We start from the raw sequence: 18,203 nt of genomic DNA on the forward strand, positions 1-18,203 counted from the left end.
TTGAGCAAAGAATAGTGATTGCGGATCTCTGTTTTCATAGAGTGAAAACAGAATTTCACCGATTCCTGAAAAAAAGCAAGGAAATCCTTTCTGTGGTGCTTGGTGTAATAAAGCAATAGCGCCTTCTCAGCCCTAACTTTTGGATGTGCATGCTTGGTATACTAGAAACAGGTTTGATAATTTGCTATAGGGGATGTGCTGTCCTAGCATCGGTTGAGGTACAAGGTGTTTCCTCCCAGCTGGTCACCCTTGAAGACAATGCTGTGTTTACTTACACAACAACATGCAAAAATAAGCAAGAAATAGGCAAATGTTATGTGTGCAATAGCAAAAACTGGTCTAGCCTCCACCTTTTTTGTTTTGTTAGCAACAGAAAATTCAGAGTGTGTTGCAACAGTTGTTTCATAATTCCAGTATAGTGGCTTCTTCAGAGGAGAAACTGTCTTGAAGTCCACGACCTACATTCTCCCAAATTAAGCACTTCAGTACTCTTGCCCACTTGTTTCACAGCCAGTGATCAGCAGTTTTGCCCTTACCATCTTGAATTTTTATCAATTTTTATGAATTTTTATCTTGAATATCAGTATTTTTCACTATTGAATCAAGACCTGCGTTTTGAAGATTTATGTCTCAGGGGAGAAAATCTGTGGCACATTTTACAAACCACATAACCTGTTAAAACGTTACATTGTATAAAATGAGAGTCATACTGGGGAGGAAGTTGTGACATAGAGGCAGTACATTCCTTCATGCTTTACGTTCCCACTTGCAATAAATTACACTTTTGTGATGTCATCCAAATTATCTTCTACATATTTTATTACAGACTGTTTGTTACTGGGAGATGGTGTGTATACAATGCCAGCCATTCTGTCATTCCCCTTGCTTGCTGAATGCTTCCTCTGGCTGACCAGTTCCCAGATTTCTCTCAACCATTAACCTGACACCATAGGCATGGCTAACCTAAATGCCCACCTCTCAGTTCCCTTTCCCTGAGCATGTGGTTGCATATAGGAATCAAGAGCCACTCCAGATGATGTTTAAGTAATCCATCCCACAACAGTAATTTCCATGTTCCCCTAGAGCTATTTTCTTACAGACTGGTTTGGAAAAGTGGAACAGACCAGGTGTCTGCCCGTATTTATAGGTGGGCAAGAAACTGAACGGCAGTTTCACAAGGATACTCTTTGCTATGGTGGCCAGAAAATAACTGCACATTTGGATAGTTTAAGACCTTCATTCCAGTTACAAGAGCTTATAAGTCTCTATCCCTGATAGCACTTAAGTATAAAAAAGGGTGGCCCCATGCCTTCAAAGACATACAAGGATTGAGCCAAGATTGGTGGGAGCTTGATCTTCTGCCATTTTTCAGTAGGACCTCTTTGAAGAACACTAATCCCATGTCCTAAGAGGCACACAGAAATCCTACGGTTACTGCCAAATGTGCAAGGAGAACTGGGACCAGTTAACAGCAGCACAGAGGTGAAAAGCACTACCTTACGTCTAACCCTATTCTCTTAGGAGGCACTGACCTTAATATACAATACAAGGGCTTTAATGGTTCACAGCTTGTGGGCATCTCACTGATTTTACACCTTTGTACTGGAAAAAAAGTGAAGCAGCAGCACTGGGAACACTGCTTGCTATTCTGTACTGTCAAGCTGAGGAAAATGGCGGAGAGCCTCAATATGACTATGCCAGTTGCAGATCTCACCTTGGCCCACTACTAGCAACGTCTCTTTTGCTGTGGTGGTGGGGGTCTGTTCTTAATGTTCTTGCATTTGGGAATATGTCTCTCAGCCACCTTAGGTGCAAACTGACGGGTGCAATATGGACACAATTTGTAGTCTGGGTTCTCCATGGCAGGTGCTGGGGGAAGATCTGAGGCCTTTCCCCCTTTGGATATTACTCGCTGCACCTCACGAGCCCTGCGCAATGTCTTCATGAAAGATTCATGCTTCTGTCTCCAGTTGTTTTGCTTAGATATATCACTGCTTTGCTTGGAAGCCTCAGAGTTTTGGATGGATGTCTTTTTCTGTAGTGACAAGGAAGAGTGGGAGAAAACATTAGTATAATCCTGTCAGCTCACAATGTGTTATTTACTGCCACTATTTCTGTGATGGACACAATTCAGTTGTCACAGAGTAGGATATTTCTAATGCAATAAATTCTGAGCCCCTTTAAGGCAGTTAGACAAATGGAACCTCACAGTGTACACAGGAGTCTAGGAAGCTGCCTTTTACTGAAACAGACTACTGGTCCATCTAGCCGATTACTGTCAATACTGGCTGGCAGTGGCTCGCCAGGGTTTCCGGCAGGAATGTTTCCAGCCCTACCTGAAGATGCTAGGCATCGAGGTAGGGACCTTCTGCATGCAAAGCATGTGCTCTATCAGCTGGGTGGAATGCTTACTGCTTTTATTTGAAGCCTAATTGTCATGTAGTTCAGAGGTCCACTGCAGATCTACATTGCTGCATTTTCTACCTAACCCAGTGCCACCAATCAAATCATCTGACTGTTGTAACTGGGGTGCAGATGAAACCACTTGTAGTAGGAAAAAGTTAACTGAGAAATGGATGGTGAAATTGGATGGATATTATTTATTTATTACATTTCTATACCGCCCCGTAGCCAAAGCTCTCTGGGGGTTTTTACAGAAGTTATATCAGAAGATATTCTGATATAAGAGGACTTTAACCCCACTAGACGCTGTTATACCTCCTGGCAACATCTTCCCACATCACTGGTGCTGATGTGCACCACAACCACTGACTCCACCCAAGCACTGCCTAGGCTATCTAGATGACATGAGATATCTGCAACCTTTGCACCAGGCAAGCAATTGGCCACGCAATCTACATACCTGTCACAAACCCAGCTGTCTGTTTCTAGTTATTGAATTGGCCACTACCACTAGCCCCCCACCCCACAGAAGCATATCAACACAAGAGGATATCTGATCATCCTCCAATTAATGGGTCCCTTTTAAGGTATCATTTCCCTCTTCCTCAAGGTAATGCCCTCCTCCCTAAGACCTTCATTCTCTGTGACTGCTGCCACGCTGGGAGTGGGATGTGACTATCACATCCCCAAAGGTCTCATCTACCAACCTCTCTGCCTCTCTGGGTCAGCAACATTGGCTTCAAGGGAAAGAACTTGTTCCCTAAGGACCAGGAGATTCTTGCGTCATCAAGACTTACTAGGAATTCCATATGCTTTTAGGGGAAGTCCTAGAGAACAGGACTGAAATTCATTTCAACCAGACAAGGGGAACTGAAAATGAGGTTCTTTCTCTGCCCCAGTTGGCAAGAGGGTATAATGAACCTCATTTTCCAGGCTTAGAGAATGGTTTGAGAACAAATGATGCTGCTATATTGTTAAACTTAAGGAGGGCTCATGCTGGTCAGCATTTGGATCAGAGACTGCCTAGCAGCCCCATATAAATCAATGGAAGAGCAGGATATGCATTATCTGGAATTAAGCACATGTATAAGTAAGTACATGTATTACCTGGGAGACATCTGAGCCTTTTAAGAGATGATACGTCTCTAATTCAGTGCCCTTTGCTCTAGCTTTGCTTGAATCAAACACTTTTCTCTTGGAGCCATGGTTCTTGGTGCAGATGCTTATGTGCTTCTCCAACCTGGAGCAGTAAAGCTTCCGTCCACAGGAACTGCACTCTCCCCAATCCTCTACACTGCTTGGAGCCTCCATATATAATGGCTCTGTTGCCACACAGTCAACATGTCGTGAAGGGGTTGCTGCTGGAGGAGCTTGGACATGCATGGGAGCCAGTTCTGGGCTACAAGTGGCAGAAAACTGAGATCCATTTTCTCGAATTTTACTGTTGCTAGCCACCAACCTTTGCTTTTTGAGCCTTTCCATATGGAGCACCTGGGGAAGCTGAGCAGTCCCCACTGAGGCTATGGGGCTCTCTCGAACATGTACCTTTTGACCATCACATGGCTGGGTTGTAGATCTGGAAACATCGCTGTGAGTAAAACCTGCTGCTTTCCTCTCAGGCATCCACAGTCGTCCTCGCTCCCTTCTCACTTTGGCTTCTGCCTGCTGCTTTTCCCACTGGATTCTCCGGAGCTCTTCTTCTGTTCTCCTCAGCTTATCCCTGAGGAGGGCCTCCTTCCGCTGGATCTCTTCCTCCAAGCTCCGTCCAGCAGCCTCCAGTTTTTGAATGTAGCCTGGCTCTGCCCTTCGTGAATGAGAAGTTGCTCTCTTGGATTGCTCTATGGAAAAAGGAGACGGCACTCCAATAGGCTGAGCCTTGACTGCATGTGACCTTCCTTTTTTCTCTGAGTTAGTGCCACTGGAAGGAGTCTCTCTAGCTGGTGGGCTTCCAACCTGCCAAGAACTGGGTAGGGGAACATTCCCAGCTTTATGGTGAAAGACTGGTTTAAGTGGGTATGCCCTGTCCACACCTTCTCTCCGCTTGGTTCTCCAGTGGGAGGAAAGAATGCTGGCTTGACCCTTGAAATACCAGTTGTGAGGGCCAGCAGAATAGAAGCCTGCCTTCTCCAAGATTAGCTGGCTATTTTCTTCAGGCTGAGAACAGGAAGAGCTCCGCCCTTTTGGGATATGAAGTTCTACCAGCTTCTTATCTTTGCTGCACAAGAGTTGCTGTTGGATATTAGTCCTCAAGTGCTCTAGTTGGGACTGCTCTTTAAGAGCCTCAGGACGACACCTCTCCTGGCTTGTTGCAGGAAGACTGGGATTGGACGTCATTGGATCCATATGTGAACACACAGCCAACTGCAATTGAGCCATTCAGCATTTCCAGTAAAACCTAGGGGAATGCAATAACTTATATGCATGCTATCACTGGGGCTCTCAGTCTAGAACCCTGTTCCCCCACTATAAAAGGGGAAAGGAGAAGCAAGACCTCACCAGCCCTAGGGGACCTTTATAGGGGTATATGGAGGGCCTTGTTTTCCAAAAAAGATCCATGAAACAGAACAGTTTTTGCATACGGGGAGGATTTCCTCGCATTGTATCAACACAATATCCAGGATCCTTTGTAAATGTTGTAGAAATGACATATAATCTATATGTCAACATTCGGGCCTGAGGGAAGGAGCAAGCAGTAAGGAATGGGTAAACATTGTATCAGATTCTCCAGTCATTTTCTTTCCCCCTTCAAAGATTATTGTAGAGGAGGGATGGAGGAAATCACAATATCATCACTTGAAAGCCTCCTGCACAGATTTTTACAGATTAAAAATACAACAAAAATGTGAACTGGTGCAATTTACCACCCCACCACACATTCAAGGTTAGTGCAGGAAAACCTGCTCCAGCCTGTCTGCTAGCTAGGAAGCTTCACATACAACCCTGAACTGCAGGACTTCTCTAATGTTGTCACTGCTGCCCAATTCTTAATGAAGCCGTTAACAAAAAAACCCTTCATATATATACTTCCTGACTTTCAGTGCTTTGGGGCAGCCTTTGTCCTTTCCCAATCTGGTGCCCTCCAGATGTGTTGGACTACAACTCACTTCATCCCCAGCCATCTGTAGTTCAACACATCTGAAGGGCACCAAGTTGGGGAAAAGCTGCTTTAGAATAATAGGAACTATTAACGCTCACACTGCAGGGAAACCTTTTAAGTGAAATATTGTCATCCCACTAAAAGATACAAGAACTCTCATGAGACCCTGCATCAGATTTCAGTGAGCCAGCAAAGATCCATGGATCAACATCAGAATTATGCTAACGAAAGGGCACATTTTGGCAATACTGCCTCCATGATCTCAATGGAAAAAACATAAAAGGCCCCACATGAAGCCTATCCAGGATGGAATTGCAACTTGATCCCCCTTGACTGGGAGAGAACAGAATTATGCTGGCAAGAAGAAAAGTGTGATAGTATAGCAATGCCCTTAAGCCAACAGAGCACCAATGGTGGAAGGGGCAACAGTGGGTGGAACAGGACCATAGAACTTAGGAGGAATCCTATGCTCATTCAGGGTTCATTTCCATTCTCTGCCACAGCATATCATTACTTCTGTAAAGGATGTAAATTAAAACAGCTCCACTGAAATCAATGGAGAGCTCAAGACGACTGCCCTTCGTCAGTTCCTCTCTCCCTGCCCCCAAAGCTGGAACAGAGGAAAAGATTCCAATCAACTAATTCTACAGCCAATCATAGCATACCTCAAGGAGTGCATAAGATCCAGGCAAGGAAGTTAGGTCTCATACATGGAGGTATGTGGTGGCAGGGTTGCTAAGGATGCTATGGAAGTGTCTTGTCAGTTTGGCTAGATTGGCTTCTGTGTCTTTGGCTGTAGTGTTGCCTCTGCTGCTGTTTGAGTATGTGATCTCAACTAGATTAGGTTAGTATAGTGGCTATGCAGCATACTAGAATAATAGGATTGCTCTGAAAGAATGTTTATCTAGCATCATGTCCCCCATTCCTATAAATTGCTTTTCTAAAGAATTAGATGAATATGTGGAGGATAAGTTCATTTTATCAGTATTGTGACTACCTGCCATAGCAAAACACCTCCCCTGTATTGTATAGTATTGTACTGTATTGCATTGAATAGATATCTATAGCATACTTTAGCAATGCTTCCAGGGTGGTTTACAAAAAACATGATAAAATACAAAACTTAAAATAAAGTATAATACATTACAACATGTTAACATAGCAATACGTTTTAAAGCTTGTTAAAACATTAAAACCTATTTGGCACTAATAAAGTAGTAATGTTAGTGCCAGAGAAATTCCAGAGATGGCGCATCACAATCAAGAATACCCCCTCTCTGGTTGCCACCTGCCTCATCTCACCTGAAGAGAACCTTTGAAGATGCCCTCAAAAAACAGGGAAGTTGTTCCTTCAGGTTCCTGGGTCCCAAGCCATATATCACTTTAAAGGTAAGCACCAGCACCTTGAATTGCACTCAGAAACAGACTAATAATCAGTGCAATTCTTTAAGCACAGGTGTAACATATTTAAAATCGTCAGTCACAGTTAGCTGTAGTAGCTGTATTCTGAACCAACCGCAGTTTCCAACCAGTCTTCAAAGGCAGCCCCATGTACAATACATTACAGTAGTCAGTCCTAAATGTTATCAGGGCATGGATAACTGCGGTCAAGCTATCTCTGTCCAGGAGACGCAGCAACTGGTGCACCAACATAAGCTCATGAAAGCCCCCTGACTACCAGAAGCTAGACACTAATAATAATGGATGAAGATCGCTATCCTGCTTTATGTATTTAGTGTCTAGCTGACCACTGGTAGTATCCAGAATACTTAACTAGATGCACTATAGGTGTCATCCACCATGACAGTTCTCATGGAAAACAAAACTAATAATATATAGTGCATAACTATGACTGTTTTCAGTGAACCTCCTAACCCTAATGGAATTAGCAAAATCTATGACAATGGCAGTGTGGCTTGGCACATATTTGATTTGATTTACTGGTCTACTAGGTACCGCTTCGGCGGGAAAGGTAACAGCGTTCCATGCACCTCAGTGTTCGGTCATGCCGGCCACATGACCGCGGAAGCATCTTCGGACAGCACTGGCTCTTTGGCTTAGAAATGGAGATGAGCACCATCCCCTAGAGTCGGACATGACTGGCTGGGGACACCTTTACCTTACTGGTCTACTAATGGTAGGACAACTGCAGCAGATGTTTAGACTACAGAAGAACATTTATCAGCAAGTCAGCAAGAGATGGTCCACAGATGTGAACTAGAGGTGGACCAACGATTTCAGAAAACAAGCTAGGTTCCTCCCAGAACAGACACTTTAAAACAATGACAACTATTCAATATATCCATAACTCCTCCCACCCCCAATTCAAACAAATCAACACAGCCAAACAACTAACTGGTAAGTCTTACAGAAGAGGGGACTCGTTGTTTTGGTTCAAATGTAAATTAAGGAAAAAAGCAAATGATTGGGCCTCAGCCTCTGGATACACATGTTCTGTAGTTGGTGTAACCTGCCAGCTTCAGAGTCCATGCACATTTTACACATTTTATTTTGCATTCAACTGTCTGCGAGGCACCTGAAGAAGGCTGACCCACGTTTAAATTAGCTTCATAACTGAGTCGACGCTTCTACAAAACACTCCTAAATTAACTGTACCTGCATATAAATGCATTGACTATTAAGCTCCATCCCTAGAGGACAGAGTGATGGAGCTGGCATCTTTTAAAAGGTAGTATGCTGTCAGTGGAGGTTAGCAGTAGGCTAGGCTTAGAATTCGCCTTCATGGATCACTGCCTTGTTGTGGCGAAGGGGCTTGTGTAACTCAGTGAAGCCATAAGCTATGCCGTGCAGGGCCACCCAAGACGGACAGGTCATGGTGGAGAGTTCTGACAAAATGTGGTCCACTGGAGAAGGAAATGGCAGCCCACTCCAGCATTCTTGCCAAGAAAACCCCATGGAACGTATCACAAGGCTAAAAGATATTATGCCGGAAGATGAGCCCCTCAGGTCGGAAGGTGTCCAATATACTACTGGGGAAGAGCAGAGGGAATTTCCAAGTAGCGCCAAAAAGAGTGAAGCGGCTGGGCCAAAGCCGAAAGGACACTCAACTGTGGATGTGTCTGGTGGTGAAAAGAAAATCCGATGCTGTAAAGAACAATATTGTTTAGGAACCTGGAATGTAAGGTCAATGAATCAAGGTAAGCTGGAGGTGGTCAAACATGAGATGGCAAGATTGAACATCGACATCTTGGGAATCAGCGAACTAAAATGGACAAGCATGGGCGAATTTAATTCAGGTGAACATTATATCTACTACTGTGGGCAAGAATCCCTCAGAAGAAATGGAGTAGCACTCATAGTCAACAAAAGGGTGGGAAAAGCAGTACTGGGGTACAATCTCAAAAACGATAGAATGATCTCAGTACGAATCCAAAGCAACCCATTCAACATCACGGTAATTCAAGTCTATGCCCCAACCACTGATGCCAAAGAAGCTGAGGTTGATCGGTTCTATGAAGACCTACAACACCTTCTAGAACTAACACCAAAAAACGATGTCCTCTTCATCATAGGGGATTGGAATGCTAAAGTAGGAAGTCAAGAAATCACCAGGATAACAGGCAAGCATGGCCTTGGTGTACAAAATGAAGCAGGACAAAGGCTAATAGAGTTTTGCCAAGAGAACATGCTGATCATAGCAAACACGCTTTTCCAACAGCACAAGAGGCGACTCTACACATGGACATCACCAGATGGTCAATATCGAAATCAGATTGATTATGTACTTTGCAGCCAAAGATGGAGAAGCACTATATAGTCAGTAAAAACAAGACCTGGAGCTGACTGTGGCTCAGATCATGAGCTTCTTGTTGCAAAATTTCGGCTTAAATTGAAGAATGTAGGGAAAACCACTATACCATTCAGGTATGACCTAAATCATATCCCTTATGAATATACAGTGGAGGTGAGGAATAGATTTCAGGGATTAGACCTGATAGACAGAATGCCTGAGGAACTATGGTCGGAGGTCCATCACATTGTTCAGGAGGCAGCAACTAAACCCATCCCAAAGAAAAAGAAATGCAAGAAAGCAAACTGGCTGTCTCAGGAGGCTTTACAAGTAGCTGAGGAAAGAAGGGAAGTGAAAAGCAAGGGAGAAAGGGGAAGATATACCCAACTGAATGCAGATTTCCAGAAAATAGCAAGGAGAGACAAGAAGGCCTTCTTAAATGAACAATGCAAAGAAATAGAAGAAAACAATAGAATGGGAAAGACTAGAGATCTTTTCAAGAAAATCGGAGATCTCAAGGGAACGTTCTGTGCAAAGACGGGCATGATAAAGGACAAAGAAGGCAGAGACCTAACAGAATCAGATGAGATTAAGAAGAGGTGGAAAGAATACACAGAAGAACTATACAGGAAAGATCTGAATGTCCCTGATAGCCATGGTAGTGCAGTCACTGAACTTGAGCCGGACATCCTAGACAGTGAAGTCCAGTGGGCCTTAGGAAGCATTACTAACAACAAAGGTAGCAGAGATGACAGTATTCCAGCTGAGCTATTTAAGATCCTAAAAGATGATGCTGTTGAAGTGCTGCACTCAATATGCCAGCAAATTTGGAACACTCAACAATGGCCACAAGAATGGAAAACGTCAGTTTACATTCCAATTCCAAAGAAGGCCAATGCCAAAGAGTGTTCAAACTACCGCACAATTGCGCTCATTTCACATGCCAGCAAGGTGATGCTCAAAATCCTACAAGTTGGCTTCAGCAGTATGTGAACCGAGAACTACCGGAAGTACAAGCTGGGTTTCGAAGAGTCAGAGGAACTAGAGATCAAATCGCCAACATTCACTGGATCATGGAGAAAGCAAGAGAATTCCAGAAAAACGTCTATTTCTGCTTCATTGACTATGCTAAAGCCTTTGATTGTGTGGATCACAGCAAAATGTGGCAGAGTCTTAAACAGCTGGGAGTACCAGACCATCTTACCTGTCTCCTGAGAAACCTGTGCGAGGGTCAAGAAGCAACAGTAAGAACCGGACATGGAACAACCGATTGGTTCAAAATTGGGAAAGGAGTACGACAAGGCTGTATATTGTCGCCCTGCTTATTTAAGTTATATGCAGAGTACATCATGAGAAACGCTGGTCTGAATGAATCACAGGTCAGAATTAAGATTGCCGGGAGAATTATCAACAACCTCAGATACACAGATGATACCACCCTAATGGCAGAAAGCGAAGAGGATCTAAAGAGCCTCTTGTTGAGAGTGAAAGTGGAGAGTGCAAAAGCTGGTTTGAAACTCAACATTAAAAAAACGAAGAACATGGCATCTGGCCCCATCACTTCCTGGCATATAGAAGGGGAAGAAATGGAAGCAGTGAGATTTTATTTCTTGGGCTCCAACATCACCACAGACGGTGACTGTAGCCATGAAATTAAAAGATGCTTGCTCCTTGGGAGGAAAGCTATGGCAAGCATAGACAGCATAGTAAGAAGCAGAGACATCACCTTGCCGACAAAGGTCCATATAATCAAAGCTATGGTTTTCCCAGTAGCAACGTATGGCTGTGAGAGCTGGACTATAAGGAAGGCTGAGCGCCGAAGAATCGATGCTTTCGAACTGTGTTGCTGGAGAAGACTCTTATGAGTCCCCTGGACTGCAAGGAGGTCAAATCAGTCCATCCTAAAGGAAATCAACCCTGAGTGCTCATTGGAAGGACAGATGCTGAAGCCGAAGCTCAAATATTTTGGCCACCTAATGCGAAGAGAAAACTCCCTGGAAAAGACCCTGATGCTGGGAAAGACTGAAGGCAAAAGGAGATGGGGCCGGCAGAGGATGAGATGGCTAGATAGCATCACCGATGCAATGAATATGGACTTGAGCACGCTCCGGGAGAGAGCGCAGGACAGGAAGGCCTGGCGTGCTGTGGTCCATGGGGTCACGAAGAGTCGGACACGACTGAACGACTAAACAACAAAGGCTTAGAATTAAAGGAGTTTAACATAGTAATGTGTCCTGCTAATGCTCGCCTCAGGCAACTACCCGTTCAGTTCTCTACAATGCAAAGGGCACAGCGACCTTCCACCCAGAAACGTGATGAAGCCAAGTGAATATCAACAGCGGCTCGGTCGCGATGGCAACTTGGATTCGTGCACCCCGCAAGGCCGGCCAGCCTATCCGGGCCGAGCCTGCCTGCTCCAGATCCCCCCTTCCCTCGCCCGATACGACCAACTAGACCAGGCTCACCTGCCTCTTCTAGCCCAAGCCTCCAGTCCCCCATGTAGCTGTTTACCACAGTCGCCTAGCAACGAGCACGCGGAAGCTACATCCGATTCCGCTCTTGTGGCTTCCGGTCAGCTTCTCTCGGGTCCGCATAGAGTCTAACGAACTATATCAGAGAGACAAACGTTCTTTTTCTGTCTCCCTGTGTGTCTCTGTATGTGTGTGTTTAATGGCGCGCGAGCTTAATGGTTTGTCGGTGTCGTTTTTAATCATACGATTGGCTGCTCTGTCTCTGAGGCTCAAGACTATCCCGCCCGCACCCGGGACTATTTCTCGTTTTAACCAAGGGACGTGGGTGCCAGGTAGCTTTGCTCGACGGCCAGCTCCACTTCCGCTCCACGTGCTGGGGCCTTTCTAGTCACCTGGGAGGAGGGCAGCTCCATGATAAGCCGGGTCGGAGCTGTTAGTGGCGGTTGGTGCGCCGCAAACGTGCTGGCCTCCGAGTGGCTTCCGCGAAGGCCCTCCCTCTCCCGGGCGGCAAGGCTGGGGGGAATTTTGCGCCGTCAGAACTTGGAGCGGCCCCTGAGCCTTCAGGTCCCAAGGCGCCCCCCTTTTCTAGATTCATGAGGATGCAAATAAGGGCGGGAGCTTGGCCCTCCCACCTTCCCTCTTGCCTGCCCTTATGGGGCAGGACACGGGATTGAGGGAGGGAGGGACGGAGCGGGGAGGCAGCCCTCTCTTCCTAGCTGATTTTCACTGGGTTGAGCTGCCGCTGCCGCCCTTTACACCCTATGGGACATTCGTTGGAGGCTGCTGGGGGGACCCTCCTCTCCCTGCGTCTGAAGGGGTGGATATGGGGTTGCCACCTGCATCTCCTTTCTTGTCTAATTGTGTTTCTGCTTTTGGTCCAGGCACCACCGACCATGGCTGAGGGAGATGGCCTCATTTCAGTGGATTATGAGGTGTTTGGGAAAGTCCAGGGGGTGTTTTTCCGCAAACACACACAGGTGCGTGTGCCCTGCCTGTAGGGCAAACAAAGGGCTAGGCTGGCAGCAGTTTGGCTACCTTATTTTCCCCTCTTTGGTCATTTAGGCTCAGTAGTGGTGAGTGCTCAAGTTTGAGGGCCTCAGGCTGTAATCCTGTATGTGCTTACCTGGAGTAAGCCCAATTGAAATCAGTGGGATTTACCTCTGACTGGACATGTATAGGAGCTGCTGCTGGACTCTGTTCCAAGAATCAGCCATCCTGCTTTATGTTGTCATTTCCTGTTGCCAGTGACAAAGAACATGTTTCTAAATAGACCCACTTTGCATTTCCAGAGGGTTAAGCAGCAGAAATGTCACTCTTCTGGGATATTGGGTCCTGCACAAATATATTATGTAGTTTTCTTCCCATTCAGATTAATTACATTGCCTTTTGGCCAGCGTGTTCTACATATGCATTTCTCTTTTTGTTTAGGCTCAAGGAAAGAAGTTGGGTGTGGTTGGCTGGGTCCAGAACACTGACTATGGCACTGTGAAAGGACAGATCCAAGGCCTTACTGTTAAAGTGCGACAGCTTCAAGAATGGCTTCAGAAGACAGGAAGTCCCAAGTCTCAGATCGACAAAGCTGAATTCCTCAATGAGAAGAAGATTGCTCATTTAGAGCATAGTGACTTTTGCATTGTCAAATAACAAGGCTGAAGGGGAGAAAGCACTAGACTTACAGAAAGAACCATAAGCTTATTTAGAAGAAAATCTTCACTTTAGTTTTCATCTATTTTTATGCAACTTTTTTTAATCTTAAGGGTTATTTATTTGTTTATATTATATTATTACATTGAATGTTCTCATCTGTAGGCTGACTTACTAACCTAATAACCTGATTGCTAATATATTAGCGGTTAGTAAAGAAATTCCTTGGGTATATTATGTCCAAAAGTGTATGCAAAAATTAGATTGTCACAATATAAGGTTGCAAGTGAGTTAGGAGTGTTGTTCTAGGTTTTCTTCAGGCATGGTTTTTGTTCGTTTGTTTTTAGTTCTTATGTCATACAAATTGTGTTTTATTATAGATGTTTTTTAAATGTGCACTTGGTTTTTGGTTTGGTTTTCTTAGAATGAGTTCAGTCTGTAATCTCTATAAGAAAGCCAATTCCTACCACCATTCTGTCACGCTCCAGTCAACTTGACCGAGAAACAAACCAAGCTGAGGCTATCCAGAGGAAGAGGCAGAGAACGTAACAGCAGTGCAGGATCTAGACCAATATTCTATTCCTAGAGTGATCAACCAAATTAACTATGGGAAGCTTACAAGCAGGACATGAATGCAGTAATATCCTCCCATTCATATCCCACAGCAACTGGTATTCAGAGACGGTATACCTCTGGTACTGGATGTTATACAGTCAGGGCCAGAAATATTGGAGCAAGGATAACTGTTTTGGCAGTTGGCCTCTATACACCACCACACTGAAGTTGAAAGGAAACACACCCGGATGGGAGCAAAGTCAGGACTTTCAGCTGTGATTCAAGGGGTTTGACAAAAGCAGGGCACTAACCATTCAGGAAGTAGAGCCAGTGGCATACGCACACACCCATCGTTGGTGGCTCATAAGTAATGGAACGAATGGCTGACAAGCAGCTGCATGGCCAAATGTGGCCTGTTTCCTGGGTACCCCATGACCAATCAAGCAGATTAAAGGCCTGGAGGTGGCTCTGAGTGTTACATGTGCATTTGGTAGCTGTTCACTGGAACTCCCAACATGAGGTCCAAAGAGGTGTCCATGCGAGTGAAGGAGGCCATCATTAGGCTGAGGAAACAACATAAACCCCTCAGAGAGATAGCAAAAACACGGAGTGGCCAATACAGCAGTTTGAAACATCCTGAAAAGAAGGAATTAACTGGCAAGCTCAGCAACAGCAAAAGGCCTGGAAGAGCATGGAAGACAACTAAAGTGGATGACCGCAGAATTCTGCTCATGGTGAAGAGGAACCCTTTCACAACATCTAGCCAGGTCAATACAGAGGCTTCACGACAAGGTGCAAACCACTGGTAATGCTCAAGAACAGACAGGCCAGATTAGCCTTTGCCAGCAAACACCTAAAAAAGCCTGCCCAGTTCTGGAATAAGAGTCTTTGGACTGATGAAACCAAGATTAACTTGTACCAGAATGATGGGAAGAGAAAAGTATGGAGAAGGAAAGGAACAGCTCATGATCCAAAGCATACCACATCATCTGTGTGTCAAACATGGTGGAGGCAGTGTTATGGCATGGGCATGTATGGCTGCCAGTGGAACCGGGTTACTGGTGTTTATTGATGACCTGACTGCTGATAAAAGCAGCAGGATGAATTCTGAAGTTTATAGGGCTATAGTTTCTGCTCAGATTCAGCCAAATGCTGCCAAACTGATAGGACGCCACTTCATATTGCAGATGGATAATGACCCAAAACATACAGCAAAAACTACTCAAGAGTTTCTCAAGGCAAAGAAGTGGGATGTTCCTCAATGGCCAAGTCAGTCACCTGATCTCAACCCAACAGAGCATGCTTTTCACTTACTGAAGACAAGACTGAAGGCAGAAAGACCCACAAACAAGCAGCAGCTGAAGGCAGCTGCAGTAAAGGCCTGGCAAAGCATCTCGAGGGAGGGAACTCAGCATTTGGTCATGTCCATGGGTTCCAGACTTCAGGCAGTCATTGACTGCAAAGGATTTTCATCCAGGTATTAAAGGCAATCCTTAAGTTTGAAATGATTTTGGTTTGTTCCATTACTTCTGAGCCCCCAACGATGGGGGTGCGTGTATGCCACTGGCTGTACTTCCTGAATGGTTAGTGCCCCACTTTTGTCAAACCCTTGAATTACAGCTGAAAGTCCTGACTTCGCTCCCATCTGGGTGTTTCCTTTCAACTTCAATGTGGTTGTGTACAGAGGCCAACTGCCAAAACAGTTATCCTTGTTCCAATATTTCTGGCCCTGACTGTATATAGCCATCGTCAGCCTTATCTTCCATGAGAGAGATGATGACAGGAACAGGTATGATTTCTCAATAGTTGGGAGTCACTGAGTAAGGAGCAAGTTTAACCCTCACTGCAGTATTATCCTTGAGTGTGCCCCTTTTTGCCACATAAGTGAATGGAGAGACAGTTGTGGAGTGAAATCTATCATCAGTAACACTGCATGGATATAATGCACCCCTCTGAGGTGATATACAAACCTTTCTAAATGCACACGTCACCAATCAGAAGAATAAGTTTCGCTGGTGTATAATGCTGGAATTGTAATCAGACAAAGCAGGGCAGAAATTAGTATTATTAGTCTCACTGTAACAAAAGTTCAGCAGTAAATTTTACTTGTTCTTAAACTTAGTATATAAACTTAAGTCCTGGAGCTTGAGGTATCCTGTCAGTCTTCACAGAAGTAGGGCAAAGACATCCAGCTCATTCACTTCAACTAAGAGAAGAAATGGATCTCTAATGTGTCTTGTTTTTGGGGAGTGCAGGGGGAAAGAGATCTTTCTGCTCTGCTCTGAAGGAGTTGGAGCGTTCTGATGCCAAACCATGCTCTGCCCATTGTAAATAGTTGCTGCTGCTCCAGTGCATTGATCATTTCTCACTTGCTGTGACACAGAGCTAGCATGCTCACACGAGTGTGAAAGCAGGGTGAGCTTACAACAGCATTGTGGAAAAGTTGAAAGTATGAGTAACAAATCTTTGTTGGAAAGGTCTAGGTGTGTACCCCATTGATTTAAATTTTACTTTTTAAAGAGTAATTTCCCATGGGATTGCAACCTTACATTCTTCCTTGGTTAGTTACAGTACACTTTATTATTGCTTATTAATGGTCTCGGTCATCAATACAACCCTCATTAATTACTTCCCATTCGATCATAATATGTGTAGAAAATCCCAACTCAACTTCTGCTTCATTAAAACAAAGACATTTAAATGGTGGAGCCTATCCTATATTTTACATGAGATGGTTTACAAATGCTTTGTGCATTTGCAATCTGTACTGCATGGAGAAAACTATATGGCTAGTGCTCAGATGTCTCTAACAGAGAACATTAAAAAGGTTCTAACCTGTGGTGTATATGCACACTACAAACCTGTTTTAAGCCCAACATTCATGCCCTGATTTGGTTTCTAGCTGATGTACTCAATATAGAGATATGAATTCTTGAACTCCTTGAATAAAGAGCAGTAGAAGAAGCAAATATTTTCTAGTAATTACATTAGTGGTGGTTTCTAGATTTGTGCCATGTGTTAATCATATAATCTGTACTCAAAGGGGGGTCAGATGCTATCCCACTTCTTTTTGGGTGGACTTATAACCATCTCACTTTCTGACCTATGTAATCTGAGTCTGGCCTAACTACCCTGGTTCCTCCTTTCTCCTCCTTTGGATACTACAAGAATAATAAACCCAGCAGGGGCATCTAATCCAACATCTATAATGTGAATGCTGCATTAGAAACCAAACCATTTTAATTTGCAATATAACAAACAAAACAAAATGAGAAATTCATAATAACATTAACAAAGATTTAACACTCATATCTTAGGTATACATATTAATATAAACAGTCCATATCTCTGAATTGTATCTAAAGAAGATTGATGACTATAGGATATATGTTCAAATGTAAGCAGTAAGATTCTCCGACCATTGAATAATAGATGTTTATCCTTCCAAGCTTCTTGTATAACTTTCTGTAATTATAAAGGTTCTCAGGATCCACTGTGGCTGTCCATCTGTTTATCCTCAGTGCCACAAGAATATAATTTCAAAGCACATGAGCATCCGCAAATATCAGATTTTTCTAAAACAAAATTAACACAAATTATAACTTCTGGCCAAAAAGAAGCCACTGCAGAACATGCCCACACCATAGATGTTAGCGGTGTAATGTGGCATTTTCCACATTACATTGCCAACATCTAGCAATTTCTTCTTAACAAGACACTGTAGCATCCAGTATATCTGAAACATCAGTTTTTATTGAATCAACCTCAATCTTAAGTCTAGAGAAGTGCTACATATTGAAGCTAAAGCACCTTTCCATTGATTAGGCTGTATATGATATTCTAATTCTTCCATTCATCCCTAATATTCTGAACATCCAGTTTACTACATTCCAATAAACATTTATAAAGAGCTATTATCGGTTAATTAAAATTAAAAAGAAATGAGAAAAAAAAGAAACCAAACTGTTCAAGCCAGAGATTTTTATCCACTCTTTCATTGTAACAAATGTCTTTATGCTTCTTGTTACCTGTTCAAAGATTTCTCTTGCTATACAATCCCACTTTGCCCGGCTTACTTAGGAATTGCTGAGTATTAGCCCATCACTAATTAACTGAACATCTTTTTGAGTGTGTGACCACATGTGGTAGCACAAAGACTCCCGCAGAAGACTGCTGCAGGTAAAAGAAAAAGAAAGCCGCTCCAAAGTAGGGGGTAGGAGGAATGAGGATTTCACAAATACTACAAGTCCCAGAGTTCATTGCAATATTTTTCGAAGTAAGC

General features: G+C 43.9%; 2 protein-coding genes across 5 annotated transcripts; one reads left to right on the forward strand and one right to left on the reverse strand.

Annotated features, from left to right (window-relative positions):
- Nucleotides 1-610: 610 nt before the first annotated feature.
- ZC2HC1C (zinc finger C2HC-type containing 1C) lies at nt 611-12,197 on the reverse strand. Of its 3 annotated transcripts, none has more exons than XM_084842134.1 (3): nt 12,115-12,197; nt 3,511-4,798; nt 611-2,035 (listed from the first exon to the last, which is right to left on the reverse strand). In XM_084842134.1, the coding sequence occupies exons 2-3, from the start codon at nt 4,777-4,779 to the stop codon at nt 1,727-1,729; spliced, it is 1,578 nt and encodes a 525-aa protein (XP_084698260.1). In that variant the 5' UTR covers nt 4,780-4,798; nt 12,115-12,197; the 3' UTR covers nt 611-1,726. The 3 variants fall into 3 exon arrangements, with proteins under 3 accessions (XP_084698260.1, XP_084698248.1, XP_084698256.1); XM_084842122.1 differs by lacking the exon at nt 12,115-12,197 and adding an exon at nt 11,717-12,036; XM_084842130.1 differs by lacking the exon at nt 12,115-12,197 and adding an exon at nt 11,717-11,814 and having other exon boundaries at nt 3,511-5,076.
- On the forward strand, nt 11,807-17,415 carry ACYP1 (acylphosphatase 1). Of its 2 annotated transcripts, none has more exons than XM_084842169.1 (3): nt 11,807-12,054; nt 12,604-12,699; nt 13,151-17,415. In XM_084842169.1, the coding sequence occupies exons 2-3, from the start codon at nt 12,616-12,618 to the stop codon at nt 13,364-13,366; spliced, it is 300 nt and encodes a 99-aa protein (XP_084698295.1). In that variant the 5' UTR covers nt 11,807-12,054; nt 12,604-12,615; the 3' UTR covers nt 13,367-17,415. The 2 variants fall into 2 exon arrangements, with proteins under 2 accessions (XP_084698295.1, XP_084698287.1); XM_084842161.1 differs by lacking the exon at nt 11,807-12,054 and adding an exon at nt 12,134-12,286.
- Nucleotides 17,416-18,203: the final 788 nt, after the last annotated feature.

This window comes from Heloderma suspectum, chromosome 1, assembly GCF_057233095.1.
Source record: "Heloderma suspectum isolate Gila_16-S chromosome 1, 16-S_ref, whole genome shotgun sequence".
Lineage (NCBI taxonomy): Eukaryota > Metazoa > Chordata > Lepidosauria > Squamata > Helodermatidae > Heloderma > Heloderma suspectum.